The following is a 12926-nucleotide window of genomic DNA, read 5'->3' on the forward strand; positions in this document are numbered from 1 at the left end:
AAGAAACAAGGTAGTCAATTTGCACAAAGCAAACTCCCCAAACAGCAATGTGATAATGACCAGATGATCTGTTTTTGTTTTATGTTGACTGTATGAGACAAATATCGGTCAGGACACCATGGAGAAGTAATTAAAAAGTATTTTTACATGGGAGAAAGGAGTGCTAGCGATTTCAAGGACCAATTCCACCTCCCAGAAACACCAGCTAAATGTGTGGTCAGAGTTGCCGCTATAGGATTGGGCTCATCAGCCACACTTGGACCCACAGAACCACGACCAGCAAGATGGAATATCCAAGGGCAATCATATTTGTTAGTGAGTGATTGCCAATGATGACATGCGATGTGGACGTCACTGGCTAGGCCACATTTATTGCCCATTCCTAATTGCCCAGAGGGCAGTTAAGAGTCAATCGTATTACTACATGTCTGGAGTCACATATTTCCTTCCCCAAAGGGCATTAATGAACCAGATGGATTTTTAAACAACAATTGGCAATGGTTACTGTAAGACTTTCTTTTATTATTCCAGATTTTTCATTGAATTTAAATTTCACCATCTGTCCATGTTGGGATTCAAACCTATGTCCTCAGGACATTAACCTGAGTTCCAGACTGCTAGTCCAGTAACTTCACCAATACTCTACTGCCTCTCCATCTTCTCCCCGCTCTTCTCCAAAACAGTGCTCTGAGACACCACCCAAACAGACAGGTGAAGATTTGGTTTTAATGTGTCAACCGAAAAACAGCATTTCAGACAGAGCAAAACTGCTTCAGCATTGCATGGGAATGACAACTTTGATTTTTGTGCTCTAAGCTGAGAATGGACCAGAGTTCTGAGACATACCTAAACCAATAAGCAAAACTGGGGCAACAATTATTATGATAACACTGATTGTGTTTCCATTGCCTTGGCTTCTTGTACCTGACCTAACCTATCCAGCTTGCTCATTTTGATACCTGTGAGGCTTGCTCGGTTTCAATGCTCTTTGTCAATAGAACACCTGCTGTTCCCTTGACTTCATCTGACAAAGAAGCAGTGCTCAGAAAGCTTGAGGTTTCAAATAAACCGGTTGGTGTTGTGTTCTAACCTTGTTCCCTTTAAGATATTTTATACAGATGATTGATATTGATCAAAGATTTCAGATCAAATTATTAAGCTGTATAGTGTTGAGAAATTGGCTGGCAGTATTTTCTACCATTAGACTGAGCTGCTGAGAAACAGCAAACCAGAGACAACAGGATAAGATTTGTGCTGGAGATCTAAAGAGATAACCAGTGAATCCAAACACAAATGCCACCTGCTTACCTCTTCTCATACATAACAGTTTGCCATTTAGAGAATAGGCTTTATTATACAAACTGTGGCAGAAGTAAAAAAAAATGTGCGCCGTGTGGTAGACACCTTATTATTCAAGTTTGGCCAAGCTGTAAGTGATTTGATCGTTTTCTGTGAGTCCTATTATGACTAAAGAGTCCAAATAGAGATCAGCAAGGATATCCAGGTGAAGTGGCAGTTCTAATCTTTGTTATTGGTGCTTGGAGGATCTTCTGCAACTGCACCACCGCCAAAGCCTTCTCCTGAGCTTGTTGGGTGCTATAAGTTTGGTGACTATGGTCCTTGAAGCATACAGAACCATATTTCAGCGCTTGCCTCTGCATGGTTTATCAAAGAGAAGTGGTTTACAATTCAGGAGTTTGGAACAATTTTTTTGAGGAAGTTTTTGTACCATTTGTATTGACCATCTTGATGTTGTTCAGCCTGAGACAGTTCCGCATAAAAGCTCTGCCTGGGGATTTTGTAGGCCTCCCCATCAAAGTTGCATTTTCTGAAGGATGGTTCCACATATTTGATCCCAGCATGATGGAGCATCTCAATGGTTGTGATCATGTTGGATACTCATCCAGTCATAGGTTTTGTGGAATGCCCAGTGCTTTGTTCCCTAAGTATTAGGCACACTAAATAGACACAGTCCAATACAACACTTACAGCAGAGTAGCAAATTTTTCTTTTTGAAATGGTACAAAACACCTGTAATACTCTCTGGGGTGTTTCTTGTGTATATTATCATCTGTCATCAAGCACAACTTACTACTGTGAATACAGGTCAATCAAGTACTTCCTGAGAGTCTATTTGTGCGGTCACATTTCTCCCTGTTATACGTCACTAGTACTTAACACCACTTCAGGAAACCACAGAGATAGCGGACCACATATTAAAATGTTCCACCACAGGAACATTCAAACTTCAGCATACAAGGGGTCACCAACGTATGAACGTCAACTTGCAAATGCTCTTACTTATGAATGCATTCCCATACAGGGGTGTAATTTTGTTTTGCAAATTTCCAAAGTAAGATGAATATGGAAAATCCCGCTCCACAGATTTTCTCCAAAATGTATTTGACAAAAATCCTGCAAAAGTTGAGGAAAAACCTTTGCACATACCTAGTGGTTGGGGTCTGGAATATGCTATCTGACAGTGCGGTGGAGATAGGTTCAACTGAGGCTTTCAAAAAGAAATTAGATGGTTATTTGAAAAAGAAGAACGCACATTGGATTGGGGAGAAGGCAGGAAAATCGCACAGAGTGAGCTGCTCATTCAGAGCAGCAACACAGAAGTGATAGGCCAAATGGCCTCGTTTGGCACTGTAATAATTCTGTGATTTTGTGAAAATTAAAGAGTATTGAATTGTTTTAAAGAGCTTAACTCAGTCATAAGTTATCTGTGCTGTGTGGGTAGGACACTCCTCTGACTCAAAAGGTTATGGGGTCAAGTCCCATTCATGTGTTTTCTTGGCAAACACTACTGTGCAGTACCGAAGAAATACCACAATGTTAGAGATGTGTCTTTTGGATAAGCTCTGATCTGTACTCTCAGATGGTCATAAAAGATCTTGTGGCAGTACTTCAGTAATCTCAGCCAAATTTATCACTAAAACAAATATGTCATGGCTATTTGTGAGAGGGGATAGCAAGAACTGCAGATGCTGGAGTCAGAGTCGATACAGTGTGGTGCTGAAGGAACACAGCAGGTCAGGCAGCATCAGAGGAACAGGAGAGTTGACATTTTGGGCCTAGACCCTTCAGCAGGACATTTGTGACAGTTTGCTGTGTGCAGATTGGCTGCTGTGCTTGCTACAGTGATGCATTTCAGAAGCACTTAATGAGCTGCAAAGCAAACTGGAGTGTGCTAATCTGTGAAAAGCGCTATATAAATACAAACCTTTACTGTTTTGAAGCTGTTTGTTCGCATTTCTGAGTTTCCTAGGCTGATATTTTTGTCTGCACACTTGAAACGTCTCACCACTCAACAGCACATCTCACCACATCACTCCCCTGAACTATTCACACATCAACTCACAAATCATCACACAATCAACAGCCTTTCTCTAGTCCTACATTTTCTCACAATGTTTCCATTTTTGCACAAAACACTGTGAACTGATGCAGTACAATGAGGAATGCCACTGTTGAGGTATAGTCAAAGTTCAATGCTTTGTTTTGTTTGTTTGATATGCAACTGTGCAGAACCAAACTGCTTTTGTGTCAATGTACACAGACAAAGATTTTTTTATAAAGAAAGTATATTTTTGAAATAAGAAAAAGTTCTCATGTCATTTCCATTTATGCATAAAACATTGAACTGATGCAGTACAATGAGAAAGTCACTAGTATAACATTGACTATAGAACAGTACAGCACAGGAACAGGCCCTTCAGCTCACCATGTCTGTGTTGACTGTGATGCCAGTCTAAACTAATCCCATCTGCCTGAACATGGTCAGATCCCTCTATTGCCTGTTTATTTACATGTCTGTCTAAACGCCTCTTAAATTAAGTGCTTTCCTTTTGAGCAAACACCGAAATTTTCCTTATTGGGCTAAGTGTCAATTTCAGACAGTTTCATGGGGTATCTCCCTCATTCAGCCTTGGTAACTTTTCCTATGCAATTCTTTGTCATTCATTCACTTAATTATGCAAGCTGCCTCTACATCTCTGCACTCACGTAACTTTGTGGTCACAGGATGCTGAGATGTTCCTGTGTTCATACCATATTTAAAGCCCAGCTGCCTACTATTTCAATGTGACAAGCCAGGATCTGCCCTTGACCCTCAACTACAAATCTAAAGATGACGACTTACAAAAGGAAGTTAGCATCCCAGTCTGCAGATAGTGGCATGGAAGTCTTGGTAGCCAGGATGGCGGAGATGAGCGTTGTCCTATTTCTTCAGTACCTTGGCACCAGACACTGCCAGTCTGGTCTGACATAGGCACCCAGGCAGTGCAGTATCTACAGTCCGAAGGAACATACTCTTTCTCCCAGTATTTTTTTCACAGTCTCTCTATCTATCTCCCAGTCATTTCATCTCTCCATTCTACAGGGAAGTGGATGATCTTCTGTATTCTGCAAAAGTGAGTGACCACATTTTCTTCCCTGCTACCTCATAATCACTCTAAGTCCAGTACTGCACCCACCTCCCTCCAAGTTTCATGGTCTACCACTCCCAAAATCGCCTTCAGCTTTTTCTCTCATTGGTTCTCACCTGCCACAATCCCTAAACAACTAAGCCTTTCTGTCCTTTGTTCTTCCGAAACTTGGGCATCTTCACCATATTTCCTGCTCCTGCATCATACTAGCTGTGCCAGACATGGCCTGGGGTTTTTTAAGATTAATGCTGCAGTTCCTCTCTGGCTTGTCTACCACTCCAGCTCTCCTTGGTATCATTCTTGCTGCAAATGGCACTACTTACGGCCTTACTGTACTGTGTCACCATTTAAACTCCTGTAATTCTTTAGGGGATTGGGTCCTCACTTGTATAGGAGAATGACAGTTTTGTTTCTCTCAGCACCTCCCTCCTACAACCACCCAACAGGCAATCTTTTCCATTCACCTCCTTCTCCACACTCTTCTCTCCCCTAGCCTCTTCCTCAGATCCTCTATTTCCAATTGTCCCCAATGGAACGAACTGCCAGGAAACTCCTGTGTTAACGCCTCAGGCTGTCTGAAGCCATTCAACTTTGCATTATTTGCTACTCTCCAATAACAGAATGATTACCTCCCACATTTGCTGCTGAAAGGCTCAATAAAGCAAAGCTAGGAGATAAATGGCCTGTGATTGGATGAGCAGCTCCCTGCAGAACACTTCACTTTCACTGAACTGTATTTTGGATACTGGCTCCATGGGCTGGATATGAAGTCTTGGCAGGCAACCTACTGGCCCATGGATTGTATGTTGCACAACCTTCCATTGAGCATAGTTACCCTCTGCCTTCAGATGGATGGAAAATACGCCCTGACACTGTTCAAAGGAGAGCAGATCAGTTCTACTGGTGCCCCGTCCAATACTTAACTTTCAATCAGCACCACCAAACATATGGGGTAGAAATGGCATGTGTTATGACCCATTATTCAGGACTGACCCACATGAACACTGGTCATTAAAACTTTTCTTTGGTTGTATCCAGGAGTGGGGCTGGTGATGATTGCAGAAGTCTCCATTGTCAACAAACATTACCTTTTATTCAAACATGTTAAGTACTAACTACGCACAAGACAAACCTTTGCCTCTACCGTGAGGCTGCTGGAGAGAACCATCTTCAAATTGTCACGTGGACTTTCATCACTTCCCAATGACGACATAGACAACCTTTGTTATAACCCTTGACTCTACATCTAGCCCTATCTCTGATTCTACCCACTGTGTAACATTATAATATTTACATTTCCATATCCCTTTAATAAGTACCCAGGACAAATGACAAAAATAGGTATTTGGCCTCTTCACTATGTTAGCTGGAAGCCCTTTACCAGTTGGAGAAGATCTGACGAAGCCTGTTCTTGTTTAGTGGGATAGGCACCAGTGTGTGTGAACTAAAAGCAAATTTAATAGTAACATTTCATTAAGTTCAAAGCATTAATTTGCAGATCAGGAGCTGGTATGTGACTCAGTCTGTGGTTCCCCCATTGTTATATTTGATGTCTGATTTCAGAGAGGTCTCAGGCCTCTCTGCTCATGGCAGGCACGATTCATTTGGCATTAGGTTTGGGTCCATAGGTCATTCACCTCATGGTGGTTTGTGGAATCTTGTTGTGCACAAATTGGCTCCTGTATCTCTTCACTTGCAACAGTGGCTACTTCTGGTGAAAATTCACATACCTGAAATGTTAACTCTGTTTCTCTCTCCACAGAGGCTGCCTGACCTGTTATTCTTTATTTCAGAGATTCAGCATCCTCTGTCTCTTACTTTTGTGTAAAAAAGCAATTTAAGGCACTATATAAATTAAAGCTCATCCCTACAAGGAGGATTCAGTACCATAAATTGTAGCATGTAAATCAACTTAGCATATAAAACAATTCTCATTTTTCTGACCCTAAGTCATGTTTTTGCAAATACTCGAAATATAAGTCAACCTCCTTTTTAGTCACAACACATTAAATTTGTATCAATAACTGGCCTCAATTTGTCACCCGACAAATGCATGTTTTACTTACCAGTCCTATAGCTGTGCACAAGTATTCATGCAGGTGATATGAGTTATGTTGCAACGATACATAGGAGTTTAAGATACCGCACATTGGATGTTGATGGCATTTCACTATGACAATCACCCTCATTGGACCTGACAGTTACTAACATTTGAACAAAAATAAGCTACTCGGTCCTTCAAGCTTGCTTTGCCATTCAAAAGGATAATGACTGATCTCGATTTTAACCTCAACTTTACATTCCTGCATATCTCTGATAATCTTTCATCCTCTTGATAATCAAGAATCTATCTACCACTGCCTTAAAAAAAACTTTTAAAGATGCTGCATCCACTTCCTTTTGATGAAGGCAATCCAAAGATTCACAACCCTCTGAGAAAAAAAAACCTTTCCTCACCTGCATCTTAAATGGATGGCCTCTAGTTCTAGATTCTGAATATCCTTTCAACATCCACCCAGTCAAGTCCCTTCAGGATATTATGTTTCAATTAAGACCTCTCTGACTCTTCTGAACTGCAGAGGCTATAGGCCTAGTCTGTCTGTAGGTACAGTGACCAGTACTGAACATCGTACTCCAGATGTGGCCTTGCAACAAATGCCTGTATAAATGAAGTATAACCTCTTTACACTTGTATTCATTTCCTCTCATAATAAAACATGACATTCTATTAGCTATCTCGATTACTTGCTGTACCTGCATGCTAACATTCTGCAATTCATGCATTAGAACACCCAGATCTTTGCATCTCGGAGATCTGCAACCTCTCACTATTAAGATAAAATGCTTCTTTTTCATTCTTTCTGCCAAAATGGGTAATTTCACACTTTCCCACATTATACTCCATTTGCCAGATCTTTGCCCACTCATTATCTATATACCTTTGTAGGCTCATTATGTTTTCTTCACAACTCACTTTCCTATCTTTCTTTGTGTCATCAGCAATTTATCTGTCATAACTTTGGTCCCTTCATAGTTCACGTTCATATTTGGGAAGACGTTGACCTCTGTTCTTGGATGGTTTCTTGATGAATCAAAGGTTAGTGTATATACTGACACCTACGGTAATTGCATTACAGTAAGAAGGTGACAGCATAGGGGTATGGTGCAGGAAAGATTGAAGGAAATGATTCTAGGTATGAGAAACTTCAATTATGTGGATAGATTAGAGAAGTTGAGATTGTTTCCTTGGGTGGGAGAAGTTTGAGAGGAAATTTGACAGAGGTGTGTTCATAAACATGAAGGATATGGGCAGAGGTAAGTGGGGAAATTTTTTCCTATGGTGGGAGGATCGAGAACCAGATTTAAGGTGATCGGCAAAAGAAGGTAAAATCTCACATCAGTGGTAAAGTAACTATTGGAGAAGAGAGAATTAATCACCATTTAGAGACGCAAGGTTTGATCAGGGATAGATAGTATGGTTTTGTCAGAGGAGGGTTAACAAATCTGGTTGAATTTTTTGAAGAGGTGACCAAGTGTTTGGATGAGGGTAGGGCAGTTGATGCAGTTTATATGGATTTCAGCAGTCCTTGACAAGGTCTCAAAAGGAAGATTGATAAAGAATGTAAAGGCACATGGGATCTAGGGCAACTTGGCATAGAGGATGGCTGTAGAAGGCTGTTTGTGTTACTGGAGGCCAATGTCCAGTGGCACCACATCAGTGATTGGTGGTAGATGCGCTCCAACAATGCTGACCATCTGACAGTGATGCAACACCTCAGTACTGACCATCTGACAATGAAGCACTCCCTCAGTATGACACTCTCACAGTGCTCAGTATTGACCCTCTAACAATCATGCCCTCTAACAGTTCTGACTGTGACAGTGCTGCAACACCTCAATAGTGACCCTCTGAAAATAACGCACTCCCTCAGTAGTGACCCTCTGATAGAGCTGCAATACCTTAGTATTGACCCTTCAATGAGGTGGTACTCCCACAATTCTGAACCCATTACATGAGGCAATCCCTCAGTATTGGCACACGTATTGACCTCCAACAACCACAACTATCTTCCTATGTGCCAGGTATGGCTCCAGATAGAAAAGAGTTTGCCCCCGATTCCCATTGATTGCTGTTTTGCTAGGACTCTTTGACGTCACATTTAGTCAAATGTGACCTTGATAACAAGGGCTATCACTCTCACCTCACCCCACCTCTGGAATTCAGTTGCTAAATAGGAAGCTATTTGTTAGGTGCAAAATACTGGCATGAATAGAAGATTGGCTGACTGCCAGTAGAAGAGTCTTTTTCAGGATGGCAGTCAGTGACTAGTGGAGGACCACAATTATTCATATTACACATAAACAATCTGGATGAAGGAACTGAGGGCATTGTTGCTGAGTTTGCAGATGATAGATGGAGGAACAGGTAGTGTTGAGGAAGGAGGAAAGCTGCAGAAGGACTTGGAAAGGCTAGAGAGTGGGCAAAGAAGTGGCAGATGGAATACAACATGGGAAAGTGTGAGATTATTTGGTAGGAACAACAGCGGCATAGATTATTTTCCAAATGGGGAGAGGCTTTCGAAGTCTGAAGCACAAAGGAACTTGGGAGTCCTAGTTCAGGATTCTCTTAAGGTTAACATGAAGGTTCAATTGGCAGTTAGAAAGGCAAATGCAATGTTGATATTCAATTCATGAGGACAATAATACAAGAGCAGAAAGGTACTGCTGAGGCTGTATAAGGTTCTAGTCAGATCTCATTTTGAATATTGTGAGCAGTTTTGAGCCCCATATCTAAAGAAGGAGGCATTGGCCTTAGAGGGGGTGCAGAGGAGGTATACAAGAATTACTCCAGAGATGAAAGGCTTTTCATATGAGGAGCTTTTTAGGACTGTGGGTCCGTACTCAATGGAGTTTAGAAGGATGAGTCAGGATCTGATTGAAATTTACAGAATACTGAGAGAATTGGATAGAGTGGACGTGAAGAAGATGTTTCCACTAGTAGGAGAGAATAGCACTTGAGGGCACAGTGTCAGACTGAAGGTATGACCCTTTAGGTGTCATATTCCTTCAGCCAGAAGGTGGTTAATCTGTGTAACTCATTGTTACAGCGGACTGTGCAGCCAAGTATTTAAAACAGAGATAGACAGTTCTTTTTAAATTCATTCATATGTTATGGGCATCATTGGCTAGGCTAGCATTCATTGCCCATCCTTAATTGTTAAGAGTCAACCACATTGCTGTGGGTCTGGAGTCACATCTAGGCCAGACCAGGTAAGTTTGGCAGATTCCCTGCTGTAGGAAAGATGTTGTGAAACTTGAAAGGGTTCAGAAAAGATTTACAAGGATGTTGCCAAGGCCAGAGGGTTTGACTAGAGGGAGAGGCTGAATAGGCTGTGGCTATTTTCCCTGGAGAATTGGAGGCTGAGGGTGACCTTATAGAAATTTATAAAAACATGAGGAACATGGATAGGGTGAGTAGTCAAGGTTTTTTCCCGAGGGTAGATGAGTCCAAAACTAGATGGCACAGGTTTAAGGTGAGATGGGAAAGATTTAAAAGGGACCTAGAGGACAACTTTTCACACAAAGGGTGGTGCATGTATGGAATGAACTGCAACTGCAAGTAGTGGAGGCTCCTACAATTACATTTAAAAATAATCTGGATGGTTATATGAATAGGAAGGGTTTAGAGGGATATTGGCCAAATGCTGGCAAATGGGACTAGAATAATTTAGGATATCTGGTTGGCATGGACAAGTTGAACTGAAGGGTCATCTCCATGATTCTATTTCTTTCCCTAAAAAAAGATGGGTTTTTCCTGACAATCAACAATGGCTTTATGGTCACCATTAGACTCTTAATTTGAGATTTCTTTAAAAATTGACTTCAAATTCCACAATCTTCCATGGCACATTTCGAACCCAGATCCCCAGAACATTACCTGGGTCTCTGGATTAATAGACTGGTGATAACATCACTAAGCCATCACCTTCTCTTAAATTGATTGGTATGGGGGGGATTAAGGGTACAGGGAGAAGGCAGGAGATTGATAAACATGTCAGCTATGATCGAATGGTAGAGCAGGCTTGATGGGCTGAATGGCCTAATTTTGCTCTTATATCTTGTGGTTTTATGATCAGTGCTTTTGTGTACATTTGAATCAAGGCTGTAATGAGGTCAGAAAGGTCAATAACAAGAGAACAGAAGTTTAAGGTGAAAGCCAGATGTTTAAAATAGATTTTAGGAAAAATAATTTCACCTGGAATGCACTTGGTGGGAAGATAAGTTGAGGCAGGTTACGTAACAACCTTTAAAACGTACTTGGATGAGCACTTGAAATGTCAAAACATTCAAGCCTATAGGCCTAATGATGATAAATGATGGGCTGAAGAGGTGATGGACTCAAAATTGTGCTCCAATGTGAACAATATGTTCATTTCCACAAATTACTTTTTTTTAAAACTGTTTCATCCCTCTGGAGTTGCAAAAGATCAGTAAGGAAGGTTCCCTCTGAAGTATGACTCCTGACCTCCCCACTCCCTTAGAATCAGTGAGAGATTGAAGGTAAAGTGAATGAATGAAGGAATGAGAGGAGGTGGTCAATAGAAAAGTAATGGTTTCCTGGATGCCGAACAGGCGCAGGAGCAGGTTATTCCGCCCCACAAACCTGCTTCACCACTGAATTAAATGGCGGTTGATCTGATAGCTTCAGCTCCACAATTCTGCCAATACCCCATGCCCATTTTTCACCTGTCAGCCCCATGCTGCCCAAGAATTTGTCCACCTTCAAAAAATAATCAGTCTTTTAGCGTGGAAAGAAAGCCTTCGGCCCATCGTGTCAGTGCCGACCATTAACCACCTCGTCCCATTTTCCAAAGCTTGGCCCAAGGCCTTGGATGCCAATGGTGCTTCAGCTGTCGACCTATACTTCTTAAGTGGCGTGATGGTGCCTGCCTCTGCCTCCCTATGAGATTGACGGCCATTTCTTCGAGATTCGGTCCCCTCCGACACGTGACCGGCCTCGACGCACGCCCATCCCCCCTCTGACGTCAGAGCGAGTGGCTTTCTCTCGGACGCACACCCCTTCCCGACGACTGAAGACAGCGAGTCGCCCCGCCCTTTCCCCGCCCCTCCCCCCACAACTGTTTGTCGGTTGAGCGCCAGATCCTCGCGCAGAGAGCGAGCTCGCTGTCCGTTCAGCACCATGTCGAGTGGCCCCGCTTACAACGACGAGAAAGGCTCGTCCTTGGGGGAGCCTGAATATGGACACGACCCGGCTAGCGGGGGCATCTTCTCCAGCGACTACAAAAGGTAACTGCCCCATCACCCCAAAAAGTGAGAGAAAAAATTTAAAACGGGTATCAGTCGATAGGTTTAAGTGATGTGGGGAGGGAAGGTGACTGATGAGCAAAGCAGGCTGCTGCAGGTTTTATTATTCTTCGTGCGTCCGGAGAAATGCAGATTTTCCTCGGCACAGCAAACAGGATTGGTGTCATTCCGGCTCCCGAGGCTGCAGAGGAGGTTTCGGAAGATGCGAAACAAATAAGGGATGTCTTTGTTGTTGTTGTAGAAGGATGGGAGGTGAGGTTAAGGGATTAAGGAATAATGGCTGAGAGCTCACAGTCTTCCCTCCCCCAAGGCTGTGGGATCCTGTGTCTTCTGAGGAGTCGGAACCTTTGGAAATCCGTCCCTGGGATGCAGCAGAGCCCAGCTCTTGTCTGAACAGCTTTGATACCCAGATGATAGAGGAGGGAAGACGCAAGAGATGCTGAGGTGGGAGGGAGAAGGTAATACATCAAACGGCCTCTGGGTGTTTTGGTGACAGGAATATGTGTGCTGTTAGCTCAGAATCCCAATTTAACCTGGGTCTGAAATTTGGGAATCAAGCTTTAATTGCAAGGATTCAAAGAGATGTTGCGGAAACTGCGGGCAGCATGTAACTGAAGGTTAGTGAAGATGGGAGGGAACCCAGTGCCCTGTTATTAACCGCCTTCTCCTGCTCTCTGCTTCCTGGCTGCATGCCATTTCCTACACACAGCAGTTCCTGTCAGCTTCATATAGCAGCCGGTTCTTGAGTGTTTCGATGGCATGAGATTAATTACAATTTCCTATTGCTGTGGAACATTTTCAGTTTACACATTCCCCTCAGTACAGACCCCCTCTGCACTCGAATGTTGTCCAGTGTTGTGTTAGTAATACCAGCCACCCCGCTCCCCAGTCTTTAGCTGCTTGCACATATTCAAGCGCATTTGCTGGTTTCTGGTACAGCTTGGGTCTATCTCGATGGGGAGTATTATTCAGCTGTGGGCATCATGTCACCCAGGGGCTGGTCCTGTCCTCACCCCAGCAGTTTTCTCTTATTAGAGTAAGAATTCTGTTAGATGCGTATTTCCTTGATTGAAAGGTGCTGAGGCCATTGGTGACCTACCCACCATTACCCAAGAATAAAACAAGCCTCATTGATGTCGTCCAGTTTCTCATTAGGAGAACCTATAACCC

At 42.7% G+C, this 12926-nt stretch overlaps 1 protein-coding gene across 1 annotated transcript in view; it reads left to right on the plus strand.

The window, feature by feature from the left end:
- Window positions 1-11631: 11631 nt before the first annotated feature.
- Window positions 11632-12926, plus strand: part of LOC109935210 (adaptor related protein complex 3 subunit beta 2) — a 173048-nt gene continuing 171753 nt past the window's right edge. The window contains exon 1 of the mRNA XM_048617141.1: window positions 11632-11738. Within this exon, the coding sequence (XP_048473098.1) occupies window positions 11632-11738 (107 nt within the window). The remainder of the gene's footprint in view (window positions 11739-12926) is intronic.

Source organism: Rhincodon typus, chromosome 36 (assembly GCF_021869965.1).
Source record: "Rhincodon typus isolate 14 chromosome 36, sRhiTyp1.1, whole genome shotgun sequence".
Lineage (NCBI taxonomy): Eukaryota > Metazoa > Chordata > Chondrichthyes > Orectolobiformes > Rhincodontidae > Rhincodon > Rhincodon typus.